The 18,541-nt window shown below is 44.4% G+C and overlaps 1 protein-coding gene and 1 non-coding gene across 11 annotated transcripts in view; both read right to left on the minus strand.

Annotated features, from left to right (window-relative positions):
* NMNAT2 (nicotinamide nucleotide adenylyltransferase 2) overlaps positions 1–18,541 on the minus strand; it is a 226,243-nt gene that overhangs the window by 108,140 nt on the left and 99,562 nt on the right. The window contains exons 1-2 of one of the 10 annotated variants that reach the window (XM_059875344.1): positions 15,853–16,193; positions 15,056–15,222 (exon numbers count right to left, since the gene is read on the minus strand). In XM_059875344.1, coding sequence (XP_059731327.1) covers positions 15,056–15,222; positions 15,853–15,980 — 295 coding nt within the window. In that variant the 5' untranslated portion in view covers positions 15,981–16,193. 10 annotated transcript variants of the gene reach the window in all.
* Positions 11,405–11,477, minus strand: TRNAG-CCC (transfer RNA glycine (anticodon CCC)). The gene has a single exon. It is a non-coding gene; the product is annotated as a tRNA-Gly (tRNA).

Here is an 18,541-nt window from a genome sequence, read left to right on the forward strand (position 1 = left end):
GTTCTGAACTCTGCCCTTCCCCTGTGTGAGGCTGCGTTGGCCATGGGTGAAGCTTTTTTTCAAGCAGAGGCGAGCAAGACAGAAGGCATCTGTGCTGTGTATGAGGGATATGTGACATGGAGCCAGCTCAGAGCTGGTGGGAACTTCCTCCCTCCTGCCCCTTGCCAACATCTGGCTCAGCAGTGGGAGAGGAGAAATGGGGAGAAGGGTGACCCAGAGGCCAGCTTAGGTGGGACACGGGTGTGGTTTACAGGCAGGAAGGGCTGGGAGGCATTTGTTCTCACGACTTTAGCCTAGATACGAACATCTACTGGTTATTCTTCCCTGCAGAGAAATCTGCAAGATAAAGAGTGGGTTTTTTAAATACATATTTATTTATTTGGCTGTGCCAAGTCTTAGTTGTGGCATGTGGGATCTAGTTTCCTGACCAGGGATCAAACCCTGGCCCCCTGTATTGGGAGTGCAAAGTCTTAAGCCACTGGACCACCAGAGAATCCAAAGACACTGTTTCTGCGATAACATTGAGCCAGCTTTCTTCTCGTGTCCTTGCTGTCAGCCCAAGCAGACCCTTGTCCTTATATAAAGTTACGTGTAAAACACTGAATTTTTGCTGACTTTGGACTCTTCTCTGATGGGCTGTTAAGTCTAAATGAATTAAGTACCTTCACACACTCCTGGGTTCTTCCGCACACGGAGATGGGTCGCCCTGCTGTACCTTGTTTTTATTTCTCTATCAAATTTCACACTTTTTTTCCCCAGAAGCCTGTATGATACATTTCAGGTCAAAGCTAATTCAGTCAGTTCAGTTCAGTTCAGTCGCTCAGTCGTGTTCGACTCTTTGCAACCCCATGAATTGCAGCACCCCAGGCCTCCCTGTCCATCACCAACTCCCAGAGTTCACTCAGACTCACGTCCATCGAGTCAGTGATGCCATCCAGCCATCTCATCCTCTGTCATTCCCTTCTCCTCCTGCCCCTAATCCCTCCCAGCATCAGAGTCTTTTCCAATGAGTCAGCTCTTCGCATAAGGTGGCCAAAGTACTGGAGTTTTAGCTTTACCATCATTCCTTCCAAAGAAATCCCAGGGCTGATCTCCTTCAGAATGGACTGGTTGGATCGCCTTGCAGTCCAAGGGACTCTCAAGAGTCTTCTCCAACACCACAATTCAAAAGTATTGATTCTTTGGCGCTCAGCTTTCTTCACAGTCCAACTCTCACATCCATACATGACCACTGGAAAAACCATAGCCTTGACTAGATGGACCTTTGTTGGCAAAATAATGTCTCTGCTTTTCAATATGCTATCTAGGTTGGTCATAACTTTTCTTCCAAGGGGTAAGCATCTTTTAATTTCATGGCTGCAGTCACCATCTGCAGTGATTTTGGAGCCCCCAAAAATAAAGTCTGACACTGTTTCCACTGTTTCCCCATCTATTTCCCATGAAGTGATGGGACCAGATGCCATGATATTCGTCTTCTGAATGTTGAGCTTTAAGCCAACTTTTTCATTCTCCTCTTTCACTTTCATCAAGAGGCTTTTTAGCTCCTCTTCACTTTCTGCCATAAGGGTGGTGTCATCTTCCTATCTGAGGTTATTGATATTTCTCCTGGCAATCTTGATTCCAGCTTGTGCTTCTTCCAGCCCAGTGTTTCTCATGATGTACTCTGCATAGAAGTTAAATAAGCAGGGTGACAATATACAGCTTTGATGTACTCCTTTTCCTATTTGGAACCAGTCTGTTGTTCCATGTCCAGTTCTAACTGTTGCTTCCTGACCTACATACAGGTTTCTTAAGAGGCAGATCAGGTTGTCTGGTATTCCCATCTCTTTCAGAATTTTCCACAGTTTATTGTGATCCACACAGTCAAAGGCTTTGGCATAGTCAATAAAGCAGAAATAGATGTTTTTCTGAAACTCTCTTGCTTTTTCCATGATCCAGCGGATGTTGGCAATTTGATCTCTAGATCTCCCCAAATCCTTGCAACAGGGGAAATATGAAACCCATTTCAGAGATGAGAAAGCCAAATCTCAGCTAAGGCAAAGAACCTTGTAAGAGTTGATGGGGAAAACTGGGACAGGCAGATCCCCGCCGCACCCCAGCCCAGGGTGAGGTGGTGGAGACACCTTGTCTTTTCCCATCTGAAGAAAGCTGGCTGCTCACTTCTTCCTTTCTTTCCTCAGCCCCAGGTTCCACCCGTTATCAAAATTCTCAGACTCCTATATACACAAGTCTCCCCATCACCGTTGAATCTCCTAGAGGAAAGACCTGCTTGTAGACTCCGGTAAATATCACCGATCTAAGGATACCCAGCAGGCAGGAATTTGAGCAGTGCCCTCGGCAGAGCTGAGGTCTAAAAAAGCTTGTCAGGTCATCTATCAAGATCAAATTACCAGCAAATTTGCCCCTAATGAAAAACAGGCTGAAGGAGCAAGGTGAGTGAGTCTGTAAAACTGGCGCTGTGCCTGCCCCTCACTGCAAAGACTCCGGTTTGTGGGTTGCATATAGAAGACTGACTTTGGGTTTCTGGAGAATTCAAATAAACACAGGTGCCCCAGGTTTTGATCTGTGTTTTCTTCCCCAAGTACAAGTACTCTTTTCTTGGGGGAAGCATTTTTATTTGCTGTGTTTTCTTTTATTTTTTTTAAAGTAATGCATGATTGTAAAGAATTCAAACATAAAAATAACGGAGAGTGAAAACATCCTTCCTCTTTCTTTGCCCAACCCACTCTCCAGAGATAATCACCACATCCACTGTAAATCTTGGAGAAGATTTTCTGCCCTTTTGGTGACAGTCCCTAACCTCAGAGCCATGACCACCTGCACGAGTGCAGAAGAGGCAATAATAATAAAATACGCTCTGCACGTTGCGAGTTCACTCTGTGCCCTGCGCTGTGGGAAGCATTTTTGCATGCACAGCTTGACATCCCCCCAGGCTGGCAGAGGCAAGATTCAAACTCAGGCATCTGAATCCAGGATCTGGGCTGGACAGAACTCACTCCACCACTGCACGTATCATCCCCATCCTTGTGATGTCCAAGCTTAGGCAGCCACTGCTTGGTCTTGACTCTTCAATCCAACCCTTAGCTTTGCAGTCAGACAAATCTTGGTACATCTTTCTCTACCACTCACTAGCTCTGTGACTCTGGGCAGATCTTTTAACCTCTACGTGCATCAGTTTTCTCATTTGTAAAACAGGGAGACTTGTCTGTGAGGGAAGAAAGGTAAGAAATGCTAACACCATTAACAAAATACCCAGTACACTCTCGTTGTGTGCTCAGTTGCTTCAGTTGTGTCCAGCTCTGTGCAACCCCAGGGACTGGGACCCACAACGTTTCTCTGTCCATGGGATTCTCCTGGCAAGAAGACTGGAGTGGGTTGTCATTTCCTTCTCCAGGGTATCTTCCCAACCCAGGGACCAAACCCTCATCTTTTATGTCTTCTGCATTGGCAGGCGGGTTCTTTACCACTAGCGCCACCTGGGAGGTTGTACACTCTACATTCTAGATGTTCAATACATTTTTTTTGATGTGGACCATTTTTTTTTAAAGTCTTTATTGAATTTGTTACAATATTGCTTTAGCTTTATGTTTTGTTTTTTTGGCGTCTAGGTGTGTGGTATTTAAGTTCTTGGACCAGGGATTGAACCCATGCCCCTTCATTGGAAAACAAAGTCTTAATCACTGGACTGTCAGGAAAGTCGCTTGATAAATATTTCTTAATGAATATTTGCTCAAATGAAAGTGCAATAGTGGATCCTCTCACTGGGTTTACTTTTATTATACTATCATGTTGATATTATAAATAATAGGCTATTGTCTCCTATTGACACTACACTCCTTGCACCTTAATCTCTGTGAGAGATATTAAGATTATTTGTATTGAGTGATGTATCTCATACCAGAGCCAAAAGAGACATTCTTTTTGTTACAGTTGTTGTTTACTATTTTTTTATTTTTATTGGAGTATAGTTGATTTACAGTGTTGTGTTAGTTTCCGGTGTATAGCAAAGTGAATAGAAGGCAATGGCACCCCACTCCAGTACTCTTGCCTGGAAAATCCCATGGATGGAGGAGCCTGGTGGGCTGCAGTCCATGGGGTTGCTGAGGGTTGGACACAACTGAGCGACTTCACTTTCACTTTTCTGCATTGGAGAAGGAAATGGCAACCCACTCCAGTGTTCTTGCCTGGAGAACCCCAGGGACGGGGGAGCCTGGTGGGCTGCCGTCTATGGGGTCACACAGAGTCGGGCACGACTGAAGCGACTTAGCAGCAGCAGCAGCAGCAGCAGAGTGAATCAGCTATACATATACATATATCCACTCTTTTTTTCTTTTTTTAGATTCTTTTCCCATATAGGCCATTAAGGAGTATTGAGCAGAGTTCCCTGTGCTATCCAGTAGGTCTTTATTAGTTATCTGTTTTATATCTAGTAGTGTGTACAGATCAATCCCACTCTCCCAGTTTATCCTCCCCTCCCTACTCCCTGGCAACCAGAATTTTGTTTTCTACATTTGTGACCATTCTTTCTTTTTTGGCTATTTATCAAGAATTTCACTCGCAAGCACGTCACATATGGACACTCCCAGCAAGTGTCCTATCGGTCATTTTATTGTTAAATCCTAAATCTTGGCAGCATGTACCCAGTGAGTTAGGGTTTTTCCTAAGTATGGTATCTGACACTTGCTTAAGCCAATCTGGCCTCAGATATATATTTTTACAACAACTTTATTGAGATGTAACTTGCTTACCATGAAATTCAGTCTTAATTTTAAAGTGTACAATAACCCTGTGTACGAGACAGCAAAAGAGACACTGATGTATAGGTCAGTCTTATGGACTCTGTGGGAGAGGGAGAGGGAGAGGGTGGGGAGATTTGGGAGAATGGCATTGAAACATGTATAATATCATGTATGAAATGAGTTGCCAGTCCAGGTTCGATGCACGATACTGGATGCTTGGGGCTGGTGCACTGGGACGACCCAGAGGGAGAGTATGGGGAGGGAGGAGGGAGGAGGGTTCAGGATGGGGAGCACAGGTATACCTGTGGCAGATTCATTTTGATGTTTGGCAAAACTAATATTGTAAAGTTTAAAAATAAAATAAAATTTTAAAAAAATAAATAAAATAAATAAAAATGAAAATAAAAAATAAAATTAAATTAAAAAAAATAAAGTGTACAAATTAGGGGGTTTAGTGTATTAACAAAGTTGGGCATCCATCAGATCAGATCAGATCAGTCGCTCAGTCGTGTCCAACTCTTTGCGACCCCATGAATCGCAGCACGCCAGGGCACCCATCACCACTAATTCTAGAAGCTTTTCATCACTGGAAAAAAAATTCCATACTCCTAAGCAGCCACGCTCCATTCCTCCTGCCCGCTAATGCCTGGCAGCCATTCACCTACTTTCTGTCTCTGTGGATCTGCCCATTCTGGACACTTCATATGAATGGAATCATACAATATGTGGCCTTTTGTGACTGGCTTCTTTCACTTAGCATAACGTTTTTGAGGTTCCTTTATGATGCAGCATATAGTAGTACGTCATTTCTTTTATTATTAAAATGACCCTGAATAACATTCCATTATATAGCATAATGCATTTATACATTTATCAGTTCAGTTCAGTTGCTCAGTCATGTCCAACTCTTTGCGACCCCATGGACTGTAGCATGTCAGGCTTCCCTGTCCATCACCAACTCCCCAAGCTTGCTCAAACTCATGTCCATTGAGTCTGTGATGCCATCCAACCATCTCATCCTCTGCCGTCCCCTTCTCTTCCTGTCTTCAGTTTTTCCCAGCATCAGGGTCTTTTCTAATGAGTCAGTTCTTTGCATTAGGTGGCCAAAGTATTGGAGCTTCAGTTTCACCATCAGTCCTTCCAATGAATATTCAGGACTGATTTCCTTTAGAATTAACTGGTTTGATCTCCTTGCAGTCCAAGGGACTCTCAAGAGTCTTCTCCAACACACAGTTCAAAGCATCAATTCTTTGGCGCTCAGCTTTCTTTATGGTCCAACTGTCACATCCATACATGACTACTGGAAAAACCATACCTTTGACTAGATGGACCTTTATCGACAAAGTAACATCTCTGCTTTATAATATGCTGTCTAGGTTTGTCTAGTTTTTCCTCCAAGGAGCAAGCGTCTTTTATTTTAGCCATTCTAGTGGGTGTGAAATGGGATCTCACTGTGGTTTTGACTTGCATTTTCCAAACAACTAGTAATGTTGAGCATATTTCATGGGCTAAATGGCCATTTGCATATCTTTGGAAAAATGCTATTCAAACATTTTAAAATGTGGGTTATCTGTTGGCCTCAGGTATTTTTGTAACAGCTGTTGCATGTAAGCAAGGATCACAGGTTTACCTGTGTCTAACCTATACTTGATTCTGACTCCATCATTTACATATGTGACCTCAAGCAAGATTAGTTCATTTCTTTGACGTGTTAGTTGCTCAGTCGTGTCTGACTCTTTGCAACTCCATGGACTGTAACCCATCCATGGAATTCCCCAGGCAAGAATACTTGAGTAGCTTGCCATTTCCTACTCCATTCATTTCTTTCAACCTTAGCTTAATTATCCATAAGAAGGGGGTCCACACTTCTCTCCCAAGACTGTTTTGAGGAGCAAATGAGATGTAGAAGCATCAAGCACAGATTGGGGAACCCAATCGACACTCAAAAATTTGTTAGACCCTTTGATCACTCCACCCGCATCTTGGACATGTTTTCCCTTAGGAAGATAGTATTTGACCCTGACGGAGTTTGAGTAAGCTCCGGGAGTTGGTGATGGACAAGGGAAGCCTGGCATGCTGCAGTCCATGGTGTCTCAAGGAGTCAGGCACGACTGAGCGACTGAACTGCACTGAACTGAACTGGACCAAATTCAACATGGCCAATGGAGTGGACTGAAACCTAAAAGCAGGGCCTCCAGCTGGAAAAGGTCAGTGAGTTTTCTATGAGTTTTCTATGTGTTTTCAACACACACAACAATGTCTCCACTTTGGGGTGAGGGGTGTCATGGCCTTGCTGACCTCTGCATGAGATAATCTGAACAAATATAAGCCATCTCAGTAACCCAAAAAATAAGACAGAGACAGTTATCAAAGAGGAATTGTAACCCCTTCTGTCAGCACCAGTATTCTGTAAAATCGTCCTAGTTTTGAATAGTAAGAGTTTAAGAACGGGTGGCTTGAGAGCTTTGGGTAACATGACATTCAGAGCCTGCCTTTTCATAAGAGCAAGTCTGGCTCTTGCTTATTAACAGTCTGGTAATGCACAAGGCCTGTCATTTGTTCTTTCTCTAATGAATGGATAGACTGTTTAATTTCCTGATAGGCAACCTAGTAATTTTAGTCTCGCGCACCAAGCCTTTGTCTGGCTTGTTCCATGTGCGTAAAAGCAACCTTCTTCCTCTTGCTATCATGTGCTGTTTTTCTTCCCATTATAGCTCAGCTCAAAGGCCATTTCCTCCAAGTAGTCTTCTCTATTAGGGGAGTATAAGCCCTGAAGGAGTGGTCAGGCTGATAAGTGAACTCTGTTATTAATCCTGTAATCATTGATTGAGCATGTATTTTGGGTAAGACATTGTGCTGTGTCCTGGGAAAGGAATATGACATAGTCTGTGCCTTCAAAGGCTCACAATGTGTTGGATAAAATGGATGTATAAACAGATATTTACAAATAACCTCATGTTTCAATGATTGCCACAAAGTGATTTTTATCACCACAGCATAGGGAGTAGAGTTTGCAAGAATAGTAGACTCTAAAGTTTCATCTTTGTTTAGATGTCCTTTGGGGAACCCCTTCACTTACATAGACCCATTAGAAGGGAAGACAAAAAACGTATACATTCTTTTCATTTTTCTGTGTCGAAGCATACTTTGGAGAAGGGAACCAGCAGAGAAGAAACAAAACAAAATAGATTTTAAACATTATTTCTCTAAATAGAAAAATATAAGGAGAAATCACAGGAAAGTATTACAGTCAATTTACGGTATTGTTTTGTTATGTTTAAGTAAAAGCTGCAGGGAGAAATTTAGGCAAGGAGAGGACAATGTCATTTTCAACGTCCCCCAGAACCTGACAGAGGATTTCCTGTAACCCCATGTACAGGGTCCTCAGCATTCTCTAGATTTCCTTCTGCTCATATTTAAAATGAAGAGGTTGAACCAGCAGGTTTTGACAATTCCTGATGGTTCTGAGAGCCTATGAATCAGAGTGGGCAGTCTATTCATGGGTTTATTTTTAGCTGTGAGAAAGGAAGAAAATATGAATAGCAGGAAAAATGGAGGTGTCTTAATGTTTATTTGGACATAGAGGGCAGCGAAGGAAAAAGAATGGCACTGTTCGTTGCTTTTCTTCCTCGGTGGTGGGTCAGAACCACAGAACCGGGACACAGAGCCTGATGGAAACAGAGAGGAAGCTCAGGAAGACTAGGAACTGAGGAAGACAGCCATCGGGCCCAGGCAGCATCATTTTTCTAGATTAGGAAACGTTCAACCAAGTGTAGTAACCAGGCTCTAATGTGATAGAAAAGATGTGGACATCAAGAACAGTTTTTTTCTAAAATAAAGGACAATGGCAGGTGGCCAGCAGCCCCCGAAAGATGTCCAGGACAGTGTGCTATATAAATCCCAGGAAGCAGCTCCCTGGGGGACGCTGGTCACGATGTTTGTGTAGCAAGGGCTGGATGAGGCAGGACGCCAATAGCACTCAGCAGGCACAGACTGAAGACAAGCCACCCCTGACTCACGTCTCCAGCTGAAAGAACACCTTGGGCCAGCCGAGCCTTTCCCTCTCCACCGAGAATGTTTCATCCTCTTATTTCTTTTGATCACATCTATCAGATTCCTATTCTCTCTGCTGCATCACTACACCTGGGTCAAAGTACAACTGTCAAAACAATTAGTGTCCTCTTAGATCCTCAAGAAATACCTCCCAGTCTAACAACCACACATGTGGTGCACAGCACCATTATATGCCCTAACCCATCCTCTGGCCTCATTGATTTATTCTCCCATGTAGGTTTTTGTTCATTTATTCATTCAGTACTGAGCTTCTAAAGTTGGGGACCTTGGGCAAGTCACTTAACCTCTCTGTACCCCAGCTTTTCATCTGCAAATGGAATCATGGTAGCTATATTACAGCTGTTAGAATTAAGTGAGTTATTATATGAGCAGTGCTTAGAACAGTGCTTGGCACATACTAAACACCATATAAGCATTAGATATTATCATTGTTATTATTCATTCATCTTACTACTATGCAACAGGCTAGCTAAGCACTGTGCTATGTTAGCGACTCCAAGATATGCCTTCAAAGAGCACGCTGTGGCCCAAAATAGTAGCCTTGTAAAGTATTATCATTATTAATGTTGAAAGGAAAAGTACTCTACACATGACCAGGAGAGAGAACTGAATGGAGAGTAACAGAAGAGATGTTGGAGGGGAGAGAGGGGACAGACTGATGTGGGCGCAGGGATAGATGAGGGTGCCACTGATACATGCGGTGTGAGCTGATGGAGAGACACTCGAGTCAGATGCGTTCTCGGATTCTGAGCTGAGATGAGAGACCTGGAATAAAGACCTCACTTTGGGAGTCACTGAAAGGTAAACAACTGCAGGAGGGAATGAGAGACAGCAAGAGGAGAGAACCCAGGATGGAAGCCTGCGGGGGACATCTTCATGAAAAGATAAGTGGAGAAAGAGAAGCGTTCAGAGGACACAGAGATGGAACACAGTAAGTAGGAGGAAAACCAGAAGAGTGACAGCAGAGAGATCTCTGGAGAGGGGCGTTCCAACGAGAAGCGTGTGATCGGTAGAGTCGAGAAGACTGAAAAGTCCATGGGATTTAGCACCATGGAGCTCACTACGAGCCTTCCACCTTTGGGGAAGGTGGAGGGACCACATCCATTCCTGCGTGAGTCCAGATGTGGGTGAAGGTGAAGTGGCTACAACGAGGTATGACTCTCCTAGAACCTGGCAGCTCAGGCAGGGAGGAAAAGGAGTGAGCAGCTGGAGAGGGAGGCAGGCTAGAGGAATCTCACCTCCCACCTCTCCTCTCTTCCCTCCTTACAGCTCAGGGTCCAGCCAGTGAAGTGCAGAAAACACCATGCTCTGAACATGCTGTGTCATTTGTAACTCCATGTATTTTTCAAAGCATTGTGGTAAAATATATATAACATAAGATTTACCATTTTGACCATTTTTAAGTGTGTACAGTTCAGTGGCATTAAGACCATTCACATCATTACGCAACCATCACCACCACTCATCTCCAGAACGTTTTCATCCTCCCCAGCTGAAACTCCATCCCCATTAAACAGGAACTCCCCATTCCCTTCTGCCCCAGCCCCTGATAACTACCAATCTACTATTTGTCTATAGTTTTGACTACTCTAGGCACCTCATATATGGGCTTCTCTGGTGGCTCAGACAGTAAAGGATCTGCCTGCAATGTGGGAGACCTGGGTTCAATCCCTGGGTGGGGGAGATCCCCTGACATCTCATATAGAGTGCAATCATACAACATCTGTCCTTCTGTGACTGGTTTATTTCACCATGTCTTCAGTGTTCATCCATGTCATAGCATATGTCTGAATGTCTTCTTAAGGCTGAATAATATTCCAGTGTATGTACGTATATACCACAATTTGTCCATTAATGGGCATGTTGATTGCTTCCACCTTTCTGGTCTTGAAAATGCTTCTCTAAACATGGGTGTACAGAGTACCATTCCTTACTCCTTTTCCTTTTATAGCTCTCACTATCCCCATGATCCACCACCTAGACGGAACTTACAACCCCGGAAATTAAGCTCCTCACATGGTTATTTTTCTTATGTTCTTAAATTGTAGCTGTTTATACTCTTAGTACAAAGGGTCTAGTATTTGTTCTTGTTAAAAAAAAAATGGGTGTACAAATATCTGTTTGAGTTCCTACTTTAGCTCCTTTGGGTATATACCTACAAGTGGAATTGCTGGATCAAACTGTAATTCACTGTTTAATTTTTGAGGAATCATACCATTTTCTGTAGCGGCTGCACCATTTTACACTCCCAGCGACAGTGCAATTCCAAAAAGCGTTCCAATTTCTCTATATCCTCATCAACACTTGTTATTTTCTGTTGCTTTTTAAAAAAAATAATAGCCATCTTAACAGGCATGAAGACCTTTGTGCCTTTTTGTGTGTTAATTTTAGTCACAATATCCTGCCTCCTCCTGTCATCCACGCAAAGTCTAGTTATTCACCAGGAACTTCTCAGCGCCTTTGAGTAGATTCTGAGACCCACTCCCAACAGAGTTAACCACTCTTTTAAAATTTATTTATTTATTTATTTGTCTGTGCCAGGTCTTTTAGTTGTGGCATGCTAATTATTAGCTGTGGCATGTGGGATCTAATTCCCTGACCAGGGATCGAACCTGGGCCCCTTGCATTGGGAGTGCAGAGTCTTAGCCACTGAACCACCAAAGAAGTCCCTTCACAGCAATTTAACTGGGTACATTCACGTCTGCTGAACATCCGAATTTTACAAGTGGCCTTGTATTGTGTGCTCTTTCCTTCTTATTTCACCTAATTTATTATTTACTTATTAAATACATTTACTAATTAACCTTTATCCTATTTTATAAAACTATTCACTCACAATGGATTGGAAATTAAACACAAAACATAAACCTGGCCTTTCACCACAGAGAGCTTGGGAAGCACTAGAATAAATGGTAAATCTTAGGGCCCTGAGCTGAAGGCCCTCCCCAGAGAGCTGTCTGTGCAGGGATCAGAACTCAGGGAACAAGGTGGCCCTTGTCTCCTGACTGCTCCCTGCCCTGGACCGGGTTGTCTGTTCCTTCTTGCACTCCCAGAGGCCTCTGTACACCACACAAAAAAACGTAACTGTTCTGAAGTAAACTGGGATGTCTGGGGAGAATCACAGGTGAGGAGTCTGAAGGGATGCCCGTCCCTAGATCCAGCAGGACCCAGGGGCATCCAGGATGTGTGTCTGCTTTCCCTCCTCTGTTCCACGCCACACCACTCTGCTGTTCTCTGCTCTGAGTGCTCTGCATTCTCCCTTCACTATGAACACTCCATAAATATTTGTGGGCAAGCCCAGTGAAAACATTAAAACACCATTCTCTTCTCAGACATACTGTGTTGATGCCATTTAATTGAATGTTTTCGTCCCTGGGTTCGTAATTCTTTTGTTCTAACTTAACCATCAAATTTAGCCTCACGTCAGAGCCCGCAGCTCCTGGCGTGAGTCTGCGTAAAATGGGGCAATTTAGTAAGCGGTGTTCCATTTATAATCCTGGTGTTTGACCTGGGCAGTGAGGGCTCTTCCGTTAACATGTGAAGTCACCAGCCCCTGTCCTGATGCAGCTGAACCACAAACTGCTCCAGACACCGGGTGTGAGATCCCCTTCTCACCACAATCTGGAGCCAAGTCACAGGTGTGTGCTTGCAAGGTTCTGCCCTTGGCTCTGCAGACCTCCCCAGAAAAGGCCAGGGCTGGGGCATGTAAGAGCTCCCGTTTATGAAGCATTTACTATATGGGCTCTGTTCTAAGTGCTAAACAAGCACCAGCTCATTCAATTCCCCCCCAGATCCTTTGAGGAAGGTACCCTTTTGTTTTTTTAAACTGTGGTAAAATATAGGTAACAGAAAACTTAATCATTGTAACCATTTTCAGTTCAGTGAGATTTAGTACACATTCACATTGTGCAACTATCCTCACCACCCATCTCCAGCACTTTTTCATCTTCCCAAACTGAAACTCTATATCCAGTAAACAGCAACTCCCCACTCTCCTCCTTCCTCCACTCCCTGGCAAAAATCATTGTACCTTCTGTTTCTATGACTCTGACACCTCTAGAAATGAGGACAGTATTTTTATTATTACCCCCTTTACAGAAAAGGAAACTAAAGCACAGACAGTGTAAGTCACTTGCCCAAGGTAACAGCTGGCAAACGGAAGAGCAGGCAGCCTGGCTCTGGAGCCCATTAAGCTCCAGGTGAAAGTGAACAGAAGTCCCTCTGGGGAGACAGCCAGATACCTCATTTCTTAATGTCCCAATCGTCCCGACACGTGGCTGTACCCTGATCAGAAGAACAGCAGGATACTCTTCGGGTTCAAGACTCAAGGTGGGACAAAAAGAAACTGGGGTGATTCTTACCATTCAATTTATCCTCTTCCAGTCCATTCCACCACACACATGTGCACGCACGCACACACACACACACACACACACACAGGCTGTAGTGGCAAGAATCTGACTTTTGGATTCAAACAGATCTGGGTTCCAGAAACAGTTCTGTGATGTACTAAATATCTGCTCTTGGACAACCTGTCTGACCTTTTCTGAATTTCCATTTCTTCTTCATTAATGTGGGAATGACATTATCTACCTTATAGGTAGACTGAGAATAAGGGCTAAAAGGAATGAATTTAGAAAACCATCAGGCACAGAATCTGACACAGACAGGAACTCAGTCATTCTAACTTCTGTCCCCCTTCCTTCGCCACTTCACCCTTCCTTGAAAAGAAAACTGGAAAACCCTCCATGAATGCGCTGGAGTCTGGCCAGTCGAGTTACCAAGGGCACGGGGAAGAGAAGAGTGAGCAAGAGGAAGAGGTGTGGTTGAGGGGAAGGAAAGGTTGGTACTTGTTCATCCTGGAGGAGGGAACGAAATGAAATCCCCAGAAAAAAATGTGCTGCCTCTTTCATCTCCAATATTGGCAGGAAAGTTAGAACAATGGGACTGGTGGGCTCACAATATAACTGATGCTGTAAAGACCAAATCCTTGCCTGAATTCCCATCTCCCTGGCCAGCAGGCAGGCTGGACAGCTCCTGCAGAGCCCACTGTACTCCCCACTGGCTCCCCAGAGCCTCCCAGCGTGCCAGACACACAGGAGTGTGCAGGAAACACCTACTGAATCGGTGAGTGAGACAATACATGTCACTTGAGCACAGACCCTAGAGTGCGTTTTTACTTAAGAAGGGCAAACTGCCTGGACAAAAATTTCAGGGTGGATTCCCCCATGCCCTCCACAAGAAAAAAAGTAAAGTTTGGAGAAAGGGTTGATTGATGGCTTTCAGCCACCGAGGCAGGAGACAAACTTCCTGAAACAGCAAAGCTAACTAGTTTAAGAGGTCTGAAACTCTGGGGTGATCTAAGTTCTGCTGAGATTGCTTGTAGCTGGAGGGCAAGGAAAGGGGGAGCTGCTGTGCCCCCCAAATTCCCTCTCTTCTTTGCAACGATCCATGCTATTAAAGAAACAAAAAGTGAGCCATGGGGACCTTCCTGGTGGTCCAGTGCTGGAGAGCCCGCCTTGCAATGCAGGGGACGCAGGGTCAATCCCTGATCGGGGACCTGGGATCCCACAACCATGGAACAACTAGGCCCGTGCACCACTTCTACTGAGCCCGTGTGCCACAGCTAGAGAGCCCATGCACCGCAACGAAGATCCACGTGCTGCAATTAGGACCCCACACAGCCAAATAAGTAAATATGTTGTTTTTAAAAAAGAACCAAAAAAAAAAAAAGAAGAAAGAAAAAAAAATGAGCTACACATGCTATGCCCGCTTCTTTGGAGAAACAAGGGGCGGCTTCAGGAGAACATATGAAACAGCTAAGGGGTTCCATAAACAAAGGCATATTTCTCAAGGAACTGGGGTGCTAGGCATTGGTTAGTGGAAAAAAAAAATAGGAGAGAGATAGTTAGCAAACCAGAAACACAGAGACACAGAAAAGAAAGAGGGCAGCAATGGAAACAATGATGATAGAGAAATAAACTTCACACTAGGGAAAGCCACAGAAGAAAGTCAAGGAGAAGGGAACAGCGAGGACCGGGGGTGGAGGAGACTAAGCGAGGGGGTGAAGACGAGGCTCCAAGATGGAGCTGGGAAAGGGAGACAGGGAACAAAGCTCGGCCTTCAGCTTTAGAAAATGAAACATTGTGTGGCGCCACCTGTGCGAAACAGCAGATGGAAAGCCAGGTTCTTCCTGTGCCTCAAAACAGACTTTTTAGTAAGACTAAAATTCAGTAACTCACTGCAGAATTGCTTGGTCCCTTGTCCTCTTCTCTTCAATGTTTTGCTTCTGCCAACAAAACAGTAAAAATGCCCCCATCCTTTAACAGCTGGATAATTTCCGAGGAGATTTTGGAAATGAAAATCCCGAAGTGTGATCCTGGAAAGTGACCGAGCAGAAGAGCTGGGTCTAAAGGGATGTTGTTATAAGGATAAGACACTCTGTGACAGCAGTCCTCAGCCTTTTAGGCATCAGGGGCCAGTTTCATGGGAGACAGTTTGTTCATGGACCTGGAGTCAGGGCGGGAGGGGGGATTGTTTCTGGATGATTCAAGGGCACAAGCTTTACCGTGCACTTTGTTTCTAAGTTAATGCTGCCGCTGATCTGACATTTTATTTCTAATCTAATGCCGCCACTGATCTGAACAGGAGGTACCACTACGCGGCCTGGAGGTTGGGGACCCCTGCTCTATGACTTCAAAAAAAATTTGGCCCTGATGCCATCTGAGCAGCTCAGCCTAGGAAATGGGGCAGAAGTGAGTATCAAAGCTTAATCCCTGAGGTTCCAGAGGTGGGAGAGACCCTCTGTGGATTCATTCTCCTTGTGAACCAGGGAGTAGAAATTTCTTTCATTTTCTGGGTTCCATGAGGAACCCCAGGGAGCCAGTCCAGGCCCAGATGTCCCATCTCTGGAGCTGACAGGCTCTAAACAGAGCTACTGGGCCAAAGTGCCTTGGGATGCTTCTTGAGGCTCTGGGCTCTAGGTCGGATGAGGGGAGCCTGGGTCATCCCCTCCAGCCAAGACGGCTTCTCTGCTCACCTCACTATGCTCTTCAAATGGTCACTTCCAGTAACGCTTGAAAGGAAAAGTTCAAACATTGCCAAATGAAATGTCTGCCTCTCTTTAAAAATCAGTACTGTCTCTGGGGCAGGCACCTGCAGTTCCATCTGTGGGGCCGGATTGCAAATGACCTCTCTAGGTGGGCTTAACCCACCACCAGATTCTTCTCCCCTCTCCTCCCTCCAGGAGTGCAGTGGTCAGAGAATGAGCACAGCAGTAACAGGGTCTGACTGTCGTGGGGCAGCCGTCTCTCAGGTCTAACTGGGCCCTCTTGACCCTCTGGGCCTCTTCTGCAACCCCTGGGGGAAAAGCTTTAGAACAGCCATGAAATTCCAGAGTCACCATGGAGAGAACAAGTATCGACAAGTGCCTGTGCTTATTCTAAGACTTCCGACTTCTCCTTTGAGATAACTGGACTTTACTCTTTATCAATAATAACTTAAGTGCTCACCATGTGCCCCTTTGCTAAGTACATTATATGTATTATTTCATATAATCCTGATGCAATACTCCAGGTGTTGGATGTTACTATCCCCAAATTATAGAGAAGGAAACTGTAGTTCAAAGAATCTAACACATTATTGACTGGAGACATATTAACACTACAAGTGTTAGTTTCTGCAAAAATCCCCTGGTCAATAATATATTAACTAACTCCTCCCAAGGACATTCACATAGGGATGAGGGTCTGAACCAGTTCTCTCTAACCTTAAGGCCACACTCGGAATTTTATACTATGACACCATTTAAGAATTTTAGGGACTTAACTAGTGGTTAAGACTTTGCCCTCTAATGCAGAGTGCAGGTTCAATCCCTGGCCGGGGAACTAAGATCCCACACGCCTTAGTATCAAAAAACCAAAAAATATAAAACAGAAGCAATATTGTAACAAATTCAACAAAGACTTTAAAAACAGTCCACATTAAAAAAATATTAAAAAAAAAGAATTTTAATAAGGTGATTTAACAAAATTTTAAAAATACAATGATGGGTTCATCAAAAGGAAAAATAGACTCACTATTCTGTTTTCGTCCCCACATCCCGGCTCCAGACATCCTCACCCGGACACTTGCATGCTTGGCTCTCTGCCCTTGAGAGGCTGTATCCTCAAAACTCCTACCTCATGGAGGAGAGCCTCACTCCCCACACTTGTAGGGGATCATCTGCTTAAACTAGGCCACAGCCAGAATCATTCATTCAGAAGGGGCTGTGATTCATGTTTGAGCTTTGGAAAATGGTGTTGGTTTAATTTAAAGGGGAGAAGAAAGCAAAATAAAATGTTCAGATGCTGACAGATTTCTTTGGGGCTTAATTTGCATTCATTTTGTTTCCAGAGCATTTGATTTGTTTTTTTATTTTCAAACTCTGTTGTACCACATGCAAGGAAAATAGATTTACTTAATCTGGATCCTGTGATTTCATTGTTTATTGATGTCAATATGGAACAGACGAGGAGTACGACGAGAGGAATATCAGATGGTTTTCCATCTTTCCTCTGTGAAGCAAGGACCAGAATCACCAAGCCCAGGACTTCTAGAGGCTTCGACAAACTTCAGGGCTGACGGCCACACTATGTGTCACCTCCCCAGATCCTTCCTGGGAGCCATGTCAACTTTCACACAAATGCAATTAGGAGACCTTATTCCTCTCCTTAGGAATAGGATATGTGTTGATGTTCCCAGTGTGTGTTTAAACACACTCTGCATGTAACCTGAGTGTTGACATTCACTGACCCACAAATATTTCAAAAGAGGGGAAGCATTGGAGCCTGGCTTCTTACAGAGGCAGAGAAGCAGGCTTTCCGGGATGATGGGAAGTGGGGGGCAGGGCACGCAGTCCATCGTTTAGGACAATCACCATGGTTTCTTAGATCATGTCCCTGCCTGTGGTTGACCTTGTTCTCCACAGAGCTATCATCATAATACAATTATACCAGCTTCTTTTTAAAACTTCACCATTTCTTACCAAAATAAATAAACAAAACAATACCCCATGTCTGATGCTGCCATTTACCTATGCAATCATTTGACAATTATTTATTAAGTACCTGCTCTGTGCCAGCACAACCTAATTCTTTTTTCTAATCTTTAACAAAAAATTTTTTAAAATTTATTTATCTATTTTTGGCTGTGCTGGGTCTTCACTGATTTGCACGGGCTTTCTCTAGTTTTGGCGAGTGGGGGGCTACTCTTCGCTGTGGTGCGCATCCTTCTCACGGAGGTTGCTTCCCTTATTGCCGAGCACAGGCTCTAGATGCCGGCTTCAGTAGTTCGGGCTCAGGGGCTCTAGAGCACGGGCTCAGCAGTCCTGGAGCATGGGCTTAGTTACTCGCCAGCATGTGGAATCTTTCTGGACCATGGATTGAACCCGCTGTCCCCTGCAATGGCCAGTGGCTTTTTATCCACTGCGCCACCAGGGAAGTCCAGAACAACCTAATTCTGACAGGCTCTCCAGGCACGTCTTCTCCGCCCCTTTTCCTCCACACACCAGCACATTCCCCCTCTAGGCCCTCGTCCAGGCTGTTCCCTCCCCCACACCTATACATCCGAGGAGTTCTACCCAGCCTCAAGGACAACTCTTTCATCCCACTTTCTCTAAGAAACCTTCCCATTTCCCCCCTGGGCAGCATTCATCACTTCTCTGACCACCTGCCACTCCTCCATCCCAG

Source organism: Bos taurus, chromosome 16 (assembly GCF_002263795.3).
Source record: "Bos taurus isolate L1 Dominette 01449 registration number 42190680 breed Hereford chromosome 16, ARS-UCD2.0, whole genome shotgun sequence".
Classification (NCBI taxonomy): Eukaryota; Metazoa; Chordata; class Mammalia; order Artiodactyla; family Bovidae; genus Bos; species Bos taurus.